This window comes from Equus asinus, chromosome 2 (assembly GCF_041296235.1).
Source record: "Equus asinus isolate D_3611 breed Donkey chromosome 2, EquAss-T2T_v2, whole genome shotgun sequence".
Classification (NCBI taxonomy): Eukaryota; Metazoa; Chordata; class Mammalia; order Perissodactyla; family Equidae; genus Equus; species Equus asinus.
The window spans coordinates 20,497,302-20,515,618 of NC_091791.1; the positions used below are offsets into that span (position 1 = coordinate 20,497,302).

The 18,317-nt window shown below is 33.3% G+C and overlaps 1 protein-coding gene across 5 annotated transcripts in view; it reads right to left on the bottom strand.

The window, feature by feature from the left end:
- The window catches only part of SHOC2 (SHOC2 leucine rich repeat scaffold protein), a 97,003-nt gene that overhangs the window by 18,214 nt on the left and 60,472 nt on the right, over positions 1 to 18,317 (bottom strand). For all 5 annotated transcript variants that reach the window (XM_014851167.3, XM_044750965.2, XM_070483317.1 and 2 more), the window contains one exon: positions 9,072 to 9,209. In XM_014851167.3, the coding sequence (XP_014706653.1) occupies positions 9,072 to 9,209 (138 nt within the window). The remainder of the gene's footprint in view (positions 1 to 9,071; positions 9,210 to 18,317) is intronic.

The following is an 18,317-nucleotide window of genomic DNA, read 5'->3' on the forward strand; positions in this document are numbered from 1 at the left end:
TTTAAAAACATCGTTTTGATAAAGAAAAAACTATAATTCTAAAGTAATTTTAATTTAAAAACTTACAGTATCCTTCTACCATTCTTTTTTTTGAGTGAATATTTTACATTATGGAGACGTTTTACACTAATGTAGAGGTAAGACGTTTGGAGACTTTACATTGCGAGGCTCATCTGCTCCATAAAGTGAAGATATGAGGTAAATTGTGAAAAAACAGAGCATGGTGGCTTGAACTTTTAGATAGTCATCCTGATTAAAAAAAAAGATAAGAAAGATACCCAAGAAGTTGCAATAAGAGCCATCTGAGAGTAACCAGCGTGGACCATAGCATAAGTCACCAGCTTGTCAAAGTCACCAACTAGTTAGTGGCAGAGCTACAATCAACCTCAGTTGGCTCCTTACCAAGTAATCGTTCTCCAAGATCTTCATTGACTTTGCTTCAGTTAGCTTGTTCTCTCTTGACACAGAAGCATGATATGTTCATTCTTATCTCCATGCTGTTTGACTATCCATGCTGTTGTGTTCATGGAATGCATTTTTATTTCATACGAGTCCAACACATTTGTTCATGAAGCTTTCCCTGGCCATTCTATCAAGATCTTATTAATCTCCTTGTAAACTGAACTCATGGTAGACAGAATGCATGGTAGCATATGGTTTTCACCATAAATTGGAATTTATTTATATTTGGTCTTACGTTGTTAGTTTTTTCATAAATTAGTTACCTCCCCCAATAGACAGAGAATCTTTTACGTGAGGGACCTTGCTGTGTATTTCTCTCTCTCTCCATAGACTTTGTTTCAGTGCTAAGCACACAGCAAGCATCCGTTCATACTTTCTTGATAATTACAGAAGCTAAAACATTTCAATACTGTCCTCCTTTCCAATAGGAACAAGATGCAAAAACTTAAAATTATATGAAAAGCTCATAAAACTCTCTCCTCTTTAACTCATTCTCATTTTATAAAATTGCATATCTATGAAACATAGACTTTACTGGACATGATTTAAAATATACGTCAGATTTGCCTGGTCTATCTGAATACAAATTAACTCTTCTACAAATATTTACAATCATTTTTCCTGGGACATCCAACTTCTAAGCAGCCCATTTTTAGATATCAGCCAGAAAGAAAAAAATAACTATTTCAACTCTCTGCATTCCTCTCACCCCACCAAACAATTTTTTAATTACAAAATAAATGAATGCATCTTACTCTCTTCCCCAGGTAACCATAGTTTGTAGTCTAATATGTACCTACTGAGAGCTTTCTCTAAGTATTTACTTACACATATACAAATACAGGGATTTTTAAATGTTTGTTTGTTTTTATATAAATGGGATCATTCTATATTCTTTCCCCCATATAACAGGTCATGGAAATATTTTCTTGTAAATACAGATACACTTCATTTTCTTTAGCCATTATAAAGTATTCTATGATATGTATGTACCATTATCTATTTAATCATTCCCCAATTGACGGCATTTGTTTCTAACATTTAGAAAGGAATCCTATAATGAACATCCTTTTATGTATATCTTTGTGTACATGTGAAAATATTTCTGATGTATCAGAAAATATAGATATTTTAAATCTTGAGAGATAGTACCACAAGGCTATATCAATTTCATTACCAACAAAAGTGAAAGACAGTGCCCACTTACTTATATCCTTTCAAAATGGAGAGGGAGGGAAGGTATCAGTATTTTATCCCTTGCCTATTCCATGCCCATGGCCACTATAGCTACAGCTAAAGCTGCTAACAGTGGAAATTTTCCTACAAGCAGTGATAATGTCTGACTAGAAAGAACTTCAAAATCTTCTGATAAAATTTTAATTTGCTGTATGAAGTTGAAGATAAAAGAGGCAGTCAACCTTAAAAAACAACTGGAAATAAATAAGACCATCCCTTTATCTCCTTCATAATGCTGCTTTCCTTATGGAAGAAAACTGTTCCATTGTAATAAAATGGCTGAAGCATTCACCAAGAGGTCTTTGAAATCTGCCAGAAGAGGAAAGGGCTCATTAATAGTGGAAAGTCCCCATAATTTTGTTCCATCAACTGACATGCCTCATTCAATCACTATTCACAGTAGAATAGTAGATGAATACAATACTGTAACAATTTTTTATTCTCACTGAAACCTAAAAGCTTTCTCTGGAAACAAGGATTAGTATGGTAACCAAATTCTAAATGCTTATCAATTCAAAAGCTGAGTAAATAGAATCAAATTCCTGAAACTCCTCTTCCAAAATTAAAATAACTCAAGTTTCTCACTTTTAAAATCAGGTTTCCAGAATTTAAAAATTAAAAAATGAAAATGATGTAATGAAATTGTCACGTGACATTAGCACCAAAATTAGTAGTTATTTAAACAAAAATCATACCTCCAACTTTCCTAACCTTTTTCTTTTTCCCTTTTTTTCTTTTTCTGGAGGAGTAGAAGAGGCTAAACTTTAAAAAAAAAATCACCTATGAGAATATGCTATTCTGATGAAGAAACTCACATTTGCAAAGGCCTTATCACTTTGTGGAGCATGGCATGTTCAAAGAGTCATCCACATATTGCCAAAATCCATTACTGTCAGCAAAATAAAAGAGATGGAAAAAATTCAGGATAGAATCCCAAAACTCTCTTATGCCAGAAAAAAATGTGAAATCAGAAGTGTGGCATTTACTGTGATTCACCTCCTGCAGTGGTTTCAACTCTAACCTCTTTCAATGAGTGGTTTTAACCACAAGCTAAATTGCAACCTAAAAATCAAGCCATAGGTTGCTTTAATGTTGAGCCATTGCAACTAAGAAATAAAATCAATGTTGCTGAGCTTCTGTGTATGAACGTAGGCTGATCACTGCCAATTATTGGCATTTAGCTTTTAAGTGGGTAACTTTGACTGTAAATTGTTCTGTGCTCCACTTTGACAGCTTGCTTTCTTATGCTGTCAGATTTTTAAGATATGGCAACATCAAATGGCTATGAATTAAAATTAGATGCTTTCGATTTCAGCAAATATAATCAGTATCTTCAGGTTAATTCAGTGTAACTTTTGAGTTAGACTAACTCAAATAGTTTTAATCTTATTTTTTTAAAGTAGCAAAAAATCAGCAGAAAAGACATATAGTTCTAACAATGAAATAATGTCAAAGGTACTTTTTTTCCAAACATTAAACTGGCAAAGTGAAAAGTAAGAAATGCAAAAATTCTTAAATTTCAAAAACTAAAAGAATGCTACCATTAAGAAGAGAACTAGTAAAGTCGTTTTATGTAAGCTGCACTGTAATTACCTAAAACTTAATTACTAAAAGTCTACTTGTTGATATAACCGTAATCTACTGTAACAGTTCTTCAAAGCCCGGTGCAGCAAGACGACCTCTGTGAATTGTTCTGTGCTCCAGCCTTGAAGGCAAGGTCTTGTTGGATACTTCTCCCATTATCTCAATTTGAGAAGAAATAGAAAACAAAATATTTTTTTCTCCTTCAGACACCCTCAGCCCCTGCTGACTTCATAAAACCACCAGAGATCTCAGAAGGCTTTAAGATATCAGGTTCATAGTCTGAAACAAAATGACTCTTATAATGAAGCATAATATATTCTTTAGTTCATAGCTGATTCTTCAATTGGAAAATATTTCTATGAGAGATAAAACAGTTTTTATTCTTCAACAGAGCAGACTAATGGTTAAATCAGAGAAACTATGCGTATGTTTTTAAGCACTCTCTCGCTCAACTGCAACCAGCGGCCCCCTCCCCATTTCCTTCTGCCTCTTCTCCACATTCTATGAGCTGTCAGTGATCCTGGCACTGCTCAGCCTGGAAGTAAATGGCAGTTACTCCTACCAAGGAGTCACAACAACTCTAGGAGTATCCATGTTAAATAAAGAAAGGGGTAAGAAAAATCTTGTTCTACTTACAAGAAAAAAAAAAAAGAAAAGGCAAGGAAATAAAGTGATTTTTGGAAAAGTGATTGTAAAGTAATAGCTGGAAGACTTGATTTTCAATTGTGAGTTTAGAGCAAGATTCTTTAGCCCTAGGAAAGAGAGTAGGGCAGCTACAGGACTAGGGCAGTCTTTTAGGTGCCCTCCCTAAAAGAGAGTAGGGCACCTCTCCAGGATAGGTGGTGTTTTCTTTGTTTTTCGTTTTAAGTTATACTTTTCAAGAGGTAGACCAGGATAAAAGAAGAAAAGTATCAGGAGAACTATATTGCAATTAAGTTAGCCACTAACTGTTTTTGGTGGATTGCTAGTCTCCAATAAATGCGAGGGAGAATCTCAAAGATCAATTAAAACTGCTGAGATCTGTAACAGACAAAGACCCACATCTTCAAATTTCTCACCAAATCTCAGCCTTCTGCTATACAATCAAAATACTGGGGATGAGACGGATGGAGAAAGACAAAAGAATTATTTTAATAAACATGGTATATGATAAATGGTACAATATTATAAAAAATTTCAATGAACATGACATTCACTTTGCCATTACTTGGGATAACAGCTGTACTTTATTTGCTGACAACTATCAAAGCATATAAAAAGCAAAATATTTAAATTTTTCTTATTGTTAATGATTCAGTTCTCACTGATTTTCAATACAGATTTGTAATCTGATCACGTAGAATGTGCTATAAGTGAGGCATGTGTCTTATTCTGAGATAACATCTTAACTACAAGATTAATAAACAAACTAAAAATACAGAAGAATTACTTCTGATAGAAGAGAGAGATGTAAAATTAAAGTCATAAGAAAGAAGTATACATGAAGAAGTTATCCTTTGTCAGAGGAAGTGAATCCAAAGGACTCTAGTGCCACTAACAGGAAGATTTTATCATCCACCACCACCTATGCTTTCAGTTTGCCAGGACTATTCATTTTAGTACTTTAATTCCATTCCCACTTTGACTGTTAATTAACAAGACAGAGATACAGAAACATGTATCAAATATTAAATAACAAAATATTGTTAGACTATTTGAGAGTAAGAACAGGGCTGACCGATGACCATGCCCTATATATCTATTTGATTGTTGAAAGAGTGTAAGAAATTATGTGGATATTAAGAAAAAAAGAGTTGTAAGTAGAAAGACTAAGAAGAACAAAGACCCTGAGGCTAAAACTTGTCTGAGACGCTCAAGGAACAATAAAATGTCTAGAGTCTATAATATCCTAAGAAACACACTGTGACACAATGAAAGAAATAAGAACCTAACTTTACAACATTTCAAACATCTTTAATTTTGGTTCCTCTCTCTGATTTGCAGTAAACAACCTTTATTTTTCTTTCTAAGCCTAACAAGACTAATTTTATAGAAGAAGTTGCTTTTTAAAAGTGCTTTTATGTGACATTCCACTGAAAAATAAGATTATGCATTATTCTTTCTTTTCTCTTTTATTGTTCCAATTAGTTGGTTGTTCAAAATAAGCAAACTTGCAGACATACATTTCAATTCAAGAACATACAACACAAACTAAATGTCAATATCTAATTCAAGAAAATTATACTGAAATAAAAATTAAACTTATATGTTGATTGCCCCACAGTATCTCAGGGAAATGGACCCTGAAAGATCAACACTGAGAAATATAAGAGTTCTTGAACTTCAGAAATAAAGAAATAACCCTTTGGGTGGCCAGGCAAAAGATTAAGTCATTTACAATGGGAAAAAATTGGACTGGCCTGTTACTTTTATATATTCAATTCCATATTTACTAAGATACTCAAGGAGAAGAAGTTGGACCCTATTGATTTTTATATTCATCCAAACTGTTCTTTAATTATTAAGGTTACAAACACACAAGAACTAGGGAAGTACTGTTCATGAACCATTTCTGAGAAAACTATTCCAAGACTGACTTTAGCCAACCAAGGGATGACTGGGGCAACTATGGCAACAGAACTGTTGAGGAAAATTAAGACTACAACAAAAATAGAGATTAGGATAACAAGATATACCATAAATGTTACATATCCTGACAATGTAATGAACAAAAATTAGGAGGAACAACTTTCAAAAAAGGACAGGAGGGATAAATTCACTTATTGCCTCATCTATGTCCCTCCACTCAACAAAAGTGAAATACACATTCAGTTGCACATGGAATACTTACCAAGATAGACCATATACTGAGCCATAAAATAAGTCTCAACAAATTTAAATGATTCAAATCACAAAGTATGTCTTGACTACAATGGAATTAAATTAAAAATCAGTAACATAGACACACTTGGAAAACTGTTAAATATTGGGAACTAAATAACAAATTTCTAAATAATCCAAAGTTCACAGAAGAAACAAAAAGGTAAATTAGAAAGCATTTTGAAAAAAATAAAAAGGCAAACACAACATAACAGAATTTGTGGGATGCTGCTAAAGCACTACCTAAGGGGACCTCAAGCTTTCACCGTAAGAAACTAGAAAAAGAACAAATAAAACTCAACGCAGATGAAAGGAAATAATAAAGGTCAAAATGGAAATCAATGAAATAAAAAACAGAGAAACAATAGAGAAAAATCAATAAAATTTTGAGATAATAAAATTCATAAAATTGATAAACCTCTAACAGACTGATTAGGAAAAAAGAGAAGATACAAGTTACCGATATCAAGAATGACAGAAGTAGCATTACTATAGATTCTATACATATTAAAATAATAAGAGAATATTATGAACAATTTTATGCCTATTAAAAGTGACAACTTAAATGAACGGGACATACTATTTGAAAGACACAAATGATCAAGTTTGCTCAAGAAGATGATAACCTAAATAGCCCTATATCTATTAAAGAAATTGAAATAATTTTTAAAAACTTTCCCACAAAGAAAAATCCTGACCCAGGTGGCTTCACCAATGAATTTGACCAAATAGTAAAAGAAGAAATAGTACCAATCTTATACAAACTGTTCCAGAAATTGAGAAGGAAACACTTTCCAACTTATAATATATGGCTAGTATTACCCTGAAACTGAAACTAGACAAAGACAGGTTTTATAACATTGTACATGAATATATAATTTATTCAAAACAATTAAGTAAATCTAACTTTTAAAACTTCTCCCAGAATGTATATTTTTTCATTATTTCTTCTTGGTAAGCAATTTCAATCTACATCTGGGTTTTTGTCAAGTTCAGGGAAATATTATAAAATAGTATTTTATTAGTTTCTTCATTCTATTACCTCTATTCTCTTTCTAGAACTTCCAGTCCTGTCTCCCATGACTCCTTTTCACTTATTTTGTATCTTTCTATCTTTTTGTTCTAGATTCTAGGGGACTTCTTCCACCTGTCCTACATATCACTATTTTGGTCTTTGGAAGTGTTCATTATATCGTACAATATTTTTCATTAAATTTAATTTGGCAAAGATTATTTCTAAGAAGTGTATTATTCGTTTTCTTTTTCTATCAGCCTGATCATGTTTTATAGATGCAGTATATATCTTTTCTATGTTCTTTTTCTTCAAGGGTCACTTCTCTTTGTTCATCTTAGCCATTTCAATAGATTTTAAAAAAACAAAAAAAATAATTGTGTTTGGTCCCTATTGAACCAGAAATCCGATTCCTTTACTTATATAGGAAATTTTGTAGAATATTTACTATGAATATTAATAGGAAAATTCATTATGTGTTGTAGACCATCTTACCTTTCAGAGATGAATCTAATCCAGTTAACTAGAATACTTCATCTGTTGCCACTACAAATAGTAATGTGATATAAAGGGTTCTGAGCCAAAAATCAGAAAGCGATAGGTTCTAATGGCTAGCTATTGTATCCTGAAGAAGTCTCAGCTTGCTTTCCATAAAGAAATAATTCTCATGTAACCTAAGATAGTCTATTATAACTTATTAAAAAATTCCTTAACAATTGCTTCTGTTTCAAGTAATAGTAGACTAGGTAATTCAAGCAAACCCTCCTACTGAAAAAACTAAAAGCACTTCTAAAACAAAAATCAGAGAGCTAACAAGATAATGACTAATTACCAGGCCAGAAACCAGTTGTGAACCCAGAAACAAGCAAAACACTAGAGAGGATTTTGTCCTGAGAGCAGTTCCATAACTAGAAGACAAGGCTGAACGGCTAAGGCACGTTTCTGCCAAGAGTCAAAATGTAGAGCCTGCCAAGGGTGGGGAGTCTAGAAATTGATATCATCTGGGACGCTACAGGGCTGCACTCTGGTACTAAGGGTAAACTGAAAGTCAAACAACCTTCCAATTAGTCTGTGGCCTGCCTTTGAAGGACTGGGGGACCAGAAACATCTCAAGTCTTAAAACATGGAAGGGTTAAAGTGGTCCCCTAGACACCTGACAGAAGCAAATAAAAACCCCTCTGGAAAAAGATAACATCACCATAGGCCTCAAATGATTTAGTAATAGAACCTTATAAATATTCATTACTGAAATTATATAAATAGGTACAGATGTAATTTTTCTAAATAAACATTATAGTATCCTTATACCACACCAATAACTAAGAAGGTGTCCAAAATTTTAAAAATTCCATTTAGTGTTTGTATAAATGTGTGGGCATTTAGAAAAATAAACAAGACTATATAAATATAGAACAATATCACAGTAAGCATAATTCAACTTTCTGTAGTTTGGCTAAGTCTTCGTAACACATTTTCCACTTCAAGACATCTCTCTTCTTAGTCCCTCAGTACTACAGATGAAACTTTAAACTATGTTGGCCTTGTTTTAAAAACTAAACGGCATGGTTTTATCTTTCAGTGTGGTCTACTTTAGCATGCGACATTCTGAAATACAAAAAAAAACAGAAAATGCACCCATTCTGCAATTTAAGCATAGACCTATAATAGAATATACACATATGACTCAATATTCTATTTTCTTTATAATTCAAGTGAGCTCATTTCCTAAAACCTAATTAGTTTCTCTGCTAGAAAATGGAAATAAAAAGCAATTATAAAATACATCTTTTAGAAGCTTTACTACTTTGACAATGTTAAATTTTAATCTTTTAATTTTTATCAAAATGGATCAAAAACAGTCTTTCTAATGTCCAAGTAGCTATAAATGACTATCAATATCTTCTTTCTCCCCTCATACCTATAGTATCTGGGAGGTCTAGCAGTTCATTGTGCTGCAAGTCAAGGTTGGTTATTTGTGTGCAGTTTCCAATCTCCTTTGGAAGGTGTTCAAGTTGATTGTGAGCTACATCCAGCGTAATGAGGTTACATAATTCACCTGTAAATTGACCAACATAAAAATTTAATAAGAATTATTAAAGAATATGTTAAATAATACTGAAAGAAAAGCTTCATTTTCTATATTAAAATTATACTTTCTTTCTGAAAAAGTCAAACAAAATCTGAAACTCTTATTTGAAAATGATATCTTACAAATATTGAATCATTATTGTTGTACAACTGAAACTAATATAATGTTATATATATTTTTTATATATATATTCTAAATATATATTTAAATTTAAGTAACCAATTCAACTATAAACATTTACATTTGTATATTCCATACTTTAAAAAGAGCCCACTAACTTTTTTCACCAAATTCAACACAATAATATCAGATATACCTTGAGTTCAATTTGAGGGTCACCTTCTATCTCAAAATATATATGCTCTCAAATAGGCATATGTTCTAATGTTACATAGATATAAAAATGGAGATTTATAAATCAAAAACTCCTTCTCAATAGTACTCTAAAAAGATAAAAAATAAGGTACATTTCTCCTTCTCATTCTGGTTGAAAGGGCAGTATTGGCAACTCAGATTATTCTTAGTGTTACTCTGTCTTCAAAAACCCAACATTTATAACAGATATATTGGTTCTCTCGTAATTTTCCTTTTTTTTATTTTTAAGGCAGAGGTTGGAGATACTAAAAAAGACAAGCAAACAAAGTATATAAAACGCTGAAAAATGGGTGCGGGGCACATTATTAAGGCACATATTATAAACAAAAGAAAAAACAGATAAATTGAATTTCATCAAAATTAAAAACTTGTGCATCAAAAGACACTATCAAGAGAGTGAAAAGGCAACCCATAGAAGGGGATGAAATATTTGCAAATCATGTATCTACTAAGGGATTAATATAGAGAATATATACAGAATTCCTACAATTCAACAATAAAAAAACTCAATTTAAAAGTGGGCCAAGGATTTGAATAGACATTTCTCTGAAGACACACAGATGGTCAATAAACACATGAAAAGACTAAACATCAATAAACATCGATAAACATCACTACTCATTAGGGAAAAGCAAATCAAAACTACAATGAGGTAAGACTTCACACCCATTAGGATGGTTACAACCAAAAAACAGAAAATAACAAGTGCTGACAAGGATGTGGAGAAATTGAAATCCTTGTGCATTATGTCTAGGAGCTCCATCCCAGGTTCTCAGGGTAAAGATAGGAGAAAAATCCCCTCCTGTTTCTACCTAGGCACAGCATATTCAAATTACAGAAAATCAAAGGCAGAGAAAATTCTGAAAGAAGCTAGAAGGAAAAAACACCTTACCTACAGAGGAACAAGAATAATTACATTGGACTTCTCTTCAGAAACCATGGAAGAAAGAAGAGAAAGGAATGAAACATTTAAAGTGTTGAGGGAAAAAATACACCAACCTAAGTCTGTATCCAATGAAATTATCCTTCAAAAGTAAAGGAGAAATAAAGACTTTCTCAAATAAAAATTGAGGGAATTTGTCTTTAGTAGACCTGTCTTGCAAGAAATATTAAAAGAAGTTCTTCAGAAAGAAGGAAAATGATATAGGTGGGAAACTTGGATCTACATTAAGAAAGGAAGAGTATTATAGAAGGAATAAAGATAAAATATTTTATTTTCTCACTGAAGTGATCTAACAGATAACAGTTTGTTCAAAGTATCAATAGCAACAATATATTGGGTGCTTACAGCTTAAGGATAAATGAAATGAATGACAGCAATGTTATAAGGGATGTGAGGGAGGAATTGGGAATATTCTGTCATAAGGTAGCTACACTACCCATGAAGTGGTATAGAGTTACTTGAAAGACTGATATTAGCTGTAAACGCATACCGCAAACTCCAGGGCAACCACAAACATACATACAAATAACAAAAAAATTAAAAGAAGCATAAATGATATGGTAGGGAGAGAGAAAATGAGTAATATATAATGCTCAACTAAAATCAGATAAGGCAGAAAAATGGTAAAAGACAAAAAAAGAAATAAAGAGCAAGTTCAACTACTAGAAAACAGTTATATAGTTGCTATTAATCCAATTAAATCAATAAACACTTTAAACGTGATTAATATAAATCCACTAAATAAAAGACAGAGACTGGCAGAGCACATAAAAAAACAAGACCCACTGTATGTTGTCTTTGAAAAACCCACTTTAAATACACACAGGTAGATTAAAAGTAAAGGGATGGAGAAATATAACGCAACTGTTAATCAAACGAAAGCTGGAGTGTGGCTAGGTGGTTAAGTTCATGCATTCTCCTTCAGTGACCTGAGGTTTCACTGGTTCGGATCCTGGGTGCAGACATGGGACCGCTTCTCAAGCCACATTGAAGCAGGATCCCACATGCCACAACTAGAAGGACCCACAACTAAAATACACAACGACATACTGGGGGGATTTGGGGAGAAAAAGAAAAAAAAGATTGGCAACAGTTGTTAGCTCAGGTGCCAATCATCAAAAAAAAAAAAAAGAAAAGAAAGCTGGAGCAAGCTATATTAATTTCAAAGTCAACTTCAAAGTAAGGAAAATTATCAGGGATCTAGAAAGCATTACATAACGATAAATGGAACAATTCTCCAAGACAGAATAATCCTTAAAGTGTATGCATCTGGTTATCTCCTCCATATCTATCTAGTACAGTGCTTAGTACATAGTACCACGTTAACTGAAAAAATAAACGAAGATAACTGGAGAAAATAAAATTTGGATTCTAATACTGTTCATGCCAGACTAATAAAACATTTTTTGTATTTGCCATCATCTTTCCTAATAAATGATACTTTAGGTGGTTTCAGTTTCCAGTAAAGTAACTTCCACCACCCTAAAGGGAGGTGTACAAATCCAAAAATGTATCGAGTCCAGGCAAGTAAACAAAGCAAGTTAGAAGGAGATTATGGCGAACTTTAGCCCATTAGGAAAGCTGTGATTCAATCAGGTCAATTATTGCTATATTACAGGACTTCTCAACTTCAGTACTACAACACTTTGGACCAGATAATGCTTTGTTCTAGTAAGCTGCCCTGTGCATGAAAGCAGTATCCCTAGTCTTTACCCATTAGATACCAATAGCACCTCCCCACCAAGTCATGACAATCAAAACTGTCTCTAGACATTAACAAATGTCCTCTATTCTAACACTGTCAAAATTGCCCTGGTTGAGAATCACTACTATCTTGGAACGAGGAAGTTCAATATTGTCCAATCCTCACACTTTCCAAGAGAAGCTGGAAATCTAAATTTTCATATAAAATTTTCTACTGATTAAATGCTAACAACTAATTCTTAGGTTAAAACAGAACACAACACTATGTTACTAAACATACCCGTGTGGGCTTTTTTCAGTATTCAGGATGCCAGTGAACATAGAAACAGATTAATTACTAGCATCTTAGGACAGGAACTTGCATAAAACTATCTAATGTTAAAACTAAAAAATGTTTTTAAAAAGCAAAATATAATCACCTAGACTCAAATTAAGTTAAATCCCTTTTGATTTATCCCCACATGCTAACAATATTTTTGAGCATATTTTCTTTCCAGAAAATTATCCTCCAGCAATACAACTCTCTGCAAAGTCAGGAAACCATGTTAATACTGATACTTTAAGAATTATGTCATCTAATAACACTAATATCCCTTTTCATAATCTAGTAATTCCTAAAGGTTTTGAAAATGCTTAAAACTCAGGAAACGTGACAACGTTTTTAACAGCATCAGCACACAAAACTAACATGATTTTAAAATTTTAAAATTTGGTGTATTAGTCCATGAAATACAATAAACTCACAACTAAATTATGTATTATTGTGAGTTAAACTTGAAAATTATTTTAGATTTTCCCAAAAATCCATGTATAAATTTTAGAAGACTAATGAAGAACATTTTTTTCTTAAGAACATTGAATTTTTCACTGGAATTAAGTCCAATGAAAAAAATCTAATAAACTTCTGGGAAGTTTATCATTTATAAAAACATAGTTTCCATGAAAATCTAAATTATTTTCAAAATTAATCCAAAATTTCCTATTTAATGCAATTAACAAAACCTTTTCACAATGTGGGGGGAAAATGTTTAAGATCTCTCTTCTTTACAGTAACACTCATACCTGTTCAAGCTCCTCTTACTCATATTCAAATAATCAGAAACATTTGAAAATTCTGAGTATACAATAACTTCTTCACTAGACAGCACCATGCCAGGATAAGAGCCTAGTTACAATTTGCAAAAAATAGGATACTAAATATTTAAGCAGTTCATAAAATATTTTCATGCTATTTACTATTCTATACTGTCCAGTTATACAGTACTTTTAAACATTTGTTTCACCACATATAATCCAAATATTATAAAAAACAAAACAAAATATAAGTCCATCTCAGATGGTTCTAAGGACAATGATCAAGGCATTAACAGTGACTTGTCTCTGGCTGGGTTTAAGAGTGGTTTTTATTTTCCACTTTATACATTTGTATTTTGTGATGTTTCTTTAACTGTTTTTATACATTTTTAAATTCCAAGAGGAAAAAAGGGAGACTCAAGAGGTAAACACTAGCAATCTCTCCTATATTGTTTATTGAAAAGCATTTTCCAACCCATAAATAGAAGTTTCCTGTCTGTGGAACAGATACATCTTTTAGTGAAAATGAATGCATCATGCTATCACGTTGATGACATCATCCATTAATATTATGTATCTTATGACTCATATTCCATACTTACTAAGCAAGCTTTTGATTTTAAATTTGACTTCCCACATAAATTTGCCTACAGAGAGAACATGGACATCATTCATCTATTCTACCAATGATTATTAACCATCTACCATGTGCTAGACACTATTCTTGAGGCTGAGAATACAAAAGAGAAAAAATATAAAATTCCTGCCTTCACAGAACTTATATTTTATTAAGGAAAAAATAAATATTAACATATAATCAAGTTGATGAATTATTAAGTGCTATAAAAGAAAATAAAGCAGGTTAAGAGTAAAAGAATGTGATGGGGGAAGGAGAGATCAGAGGTCGATAGTAAGTAGACAGGGAAAGTAACCCTGATGACATAGTATTTGAGAAGAGACCTGAATAATGGGAGAGAGAAGAAACAACGGAAATATCTGGGGGAAGGGTGTTCCATGGTGAGTGAACAGCAAGCACAAAGAGTCTGAGGCAAGAAGAGTAGTTCAAAACACAATAGAAGGCCAATGTGGCTGGAATAATGAACAAGGAAGAAAGTGGTAGGAGATAAAGTAGCCAGGAGTCAGATTCACTTAGGGTCTTATAGACTAAGGTAAGGACTTCAGCTCTGACCAAGAAGGTAGGGGTGAGGGTAACAAGTGTTTTTTTGGTTTTTAGAGCAATTTTAGGTTTACAGAAAAATTACACAGAAAGTAGAGAGACTTCCCATACGTTCCCTTCCCCACACATAGTTTCCCCTATTATTAACCTGTTGCATTAGGTGGTACATTTGTTAGAGCTGATGAACCAACACTGATACATTATTATTATTATTATTAACAACTAAAAGTCCACAGTTTACATTAGCATTCACTCTTTGTGTTGTGCAGTTCTACGGGCATTGATAAATGCATATTATCATGTATCCATCATTACAGTATCATACAGAATAGTTTCATTGCCCTAAAAATCCCCTGTGCTTCACTTACTTATTCATCCCTCTCTCCCTCTCCCAGAGCTCCTGGCAGTGATATTTTACTTTTGCCTTTTCCAGAATGTTTTATAGTCAGAACCACATTGTATGTAGCTTTTTCAGATTGGCTTCTTTCATATTCAGCAATATGCATTTAAGGTTCCTCCAAGTCTTTTTGTGACTTGATAGTTCATTTCTTTTTATCACTGAACAATACTCCATTGTATGAGTGTACCACAGTTTGTTTATCCATTCATTTATTGAAGGATATCTTGGTCACTTCCAATTTTTAGCAATTATGAATAAAACAGCTAAAATCACTTTGTGCACAGTTTACTGTGTGGACATAAGTCTTCAACTCATTTGGGTAAATAACTAGGAGCATGACTGATGGATTTGTATGGCAAGACTATGTTTAGTTTTTTAAGAAACTGCCAACCGTCTTCCAAAGTGGCTGTACCATTTTGCATTCCCACCAGCAACAACTGAGAGTTTGCACCAGCATTTGGTGTTGTCCATGTTTTGGATTTTAGCCATTCTAATAGGTATGTAATGGTGGTGGTTGTATTCTGAAACTATACCTTTACAGGAGATAACATAGCGTTATGGAAAGGCAATAATAATGTGACGGTGTTTGCCCTCAAAAAAACTTAGAATCTATTCTGGAAAATTAGGATCTACATAAAAATACAATAAAAAGCAGAATGTTGTAAACATAAAATAGGAGTTACACACACAAAGTGATGGGTAAATAGAGAAGCAGGATTCTGGCTGAGTAGACTGGAGAAAGCTAGACTTTAAAAGATGGTCAGGAACTACGTAGATACTCCAAGGAAAAGAACTAATATAAGGAAAATAAGGAGGTGAAAAAATCATGGGCTCAGCAATTCCTTTGCCAGGCAAATATTCGACAAAAATGAGTCCATATGTTTACCAAAAGACTTGCACTACTATAACATAGTAGCACTATTTGTATTAGCCCCAAGTTAGAAACTACCAAACAACAGAATGGATAGATTGTGGTATATTCACATTATGGAATATTATGCAGTAATGAGAATGAACAATAACTATATACACCAACACGGTAAATAAAGCCAGGTGGAAGAAGTCAAACACAAAAACATACATATGTTATGATTCCATTTATATAAAAACAAGGAAAACTAATGTATATCGGTAGAAGTCAGGGTACTAGATTACCCTTGACCGGAATAGTGATTTAAAGGGGTTTCCTAGGTGGTCTTGATGTTCTGGTTTTTAAGCTGGTTACAGTTTTAAGTTGGTTACAGTTTGTAAACAATCTTGAGTTGTTATACCAATAAAAAGTTTAAAAAAAGAGTCTCTGGCCCAAGCCCCTACTTTGGACATTGCTTAATGCAAATCATGGCAGAAAAACAGAAAAAGGCATTTCTTAAATTTGTATTAGATGCATGATCTTCAGCATATTTTAGTAAAATGTGTTTTTTCTCTATGGAAGTTCTCTAAAGTCTAAACTATTTCCATTTTGAAAAATTTACTTTCCTTTTGTCCTGTCTTTAGAGGAGGCAAAGATCACAGACTATATCCAAGACGTTTTAAGCATGACATTACCCTATATCCAGACAATGAAGTATGCTGGATATATCCCTTCTCAAAGATAACACTGACTAGACTCATGTTGGATTCTTCCTTCTATTTCTCTAAGCAACATAGTTTCCCAGGTTACTCTAACATATTAAACTCATTTTCATTTTGTGATACAGACAGGCAGTGTTCCATATGCAAAAAGCAGCGGAACACATGGCCCCTGATATCCAGAAGTTAGATAGTTTGAACTAAAGTTCAAACAACAGAAAAGCAATTTTAGAAGGAGAAAAGTTTTTTTTTCTCCCTTTTGGAGACTGTAAGTAATTAAAATGCTTAAATACCAAATTCTTGAGATTATTTGGCACTTTTCTAAGTTTCCAATTTTTTTCACATCTTATTTTAGAATAATCTTTGACTTTTATTAATTATGTTAAAAATATTTTCAGGGCTGGCCCGGTGACATAGTAGTTAAGTTAGTGTGCTTTACTTCAGCAGCCCAAGGTTCGCAGGTTTGGATCCTGGGTGAGGACATACACACCACTCATCAAGCCATGCTGTGGCAGCATCCCACATACAAAATAGAGGAAGACTGGCACAGATGTTAGCCCAGGGACAATCTTCCTCACCAAGAAAAAAAAATTAAAAATGTACATAAGGCTTTGTTCAGAGTAGAAGCTTAATGAACATTTGATTAAATAAATGACAAAACTAAATCTGTGGGGTTTGATCAGTAACAAAGGAACATTATTATACAAACATTTGAATATACTATGTCCCTAAAACATAACAGAAGATAAATTATTGCTATAAGACTACTAATTCGGTCAGTCAGACAAAAAATTCTTACGTGCGCATTCTCTTTACCAGGACCAACACTAGGCACTAAAGATACAAACAGACTAAAATACACTAAATACTGTTCTCACGAAATTCAAAATTAGCAGGAGACTATATGTGATTTGAGGGAGGCTGGAGAGGGCCCTGCTTATGAAATCTCACTATTAAAGAGCCATTCTTCTGGATCTTCAAGGCCATTCATGGTCAAAGTTCTTTATCCCTAAGGTACCATCTCATTCACTTATTGGGCACCTACTGGAGATTAAGCAGTGAACAAAACAAAGTCTCTATTCTCATGGAGCTTACATTTTAGTGTATGTGGAGTGGGGAATTAGAAAATAAGGAACTAAAGTGACAGGAAGTGGTAACTGCTGTAAACAAAAATAAAGCAGGGAAAGGAATCTGGAAATAAGAGTGCTGAGGGGGGAAATCAAGTGTACATTTGAACTGAAAAACAGGGTATGGGAGGGGAATTGAGGAAAATGGGGAAGAGAAGATGAAGAGAAGGGGGAAGGGAAGAGATCTGGACTCTTAAATATCAAACTTAGGAATCTGGAACTCTTTGATCAAATCATAAAGCACAATTTAAACTTTGAGCAAAGCATGATAATCGGAATGCTGTACTAAAAAAACTATTTTCTCATAGATTTGAATGGATAGACTGGAGAAGGCAGAACTGGGAAGCACAGTCCGTTAGGAAGCTACTGCAATTAGCACACATGAAATAATATGAGGGCCTACACTAAATCAATAGCAGTGGAATGAACAGGCCCACTACAAGATCTACTAAGATGGATGGAAAAAGCAATAGGAATGCTCTAAGAACAGTGATTCTCAAATTATATATGGTGAAGGCCCAGTTTTGGGGTTTTATTTTCCCCTCAACTGGTGTGGACCAACATTTTATAAAACACAAAACTGCATGCTTGGATGCCCCAACAATGTCAAATTGTTCTACAAGATTCTAAATCCTTACTTTCACTTTCTGTTCTTAACTGGTGACAAACTAGTAACAAAAAATTGGTAGTCCAGCACCTGTCTGGG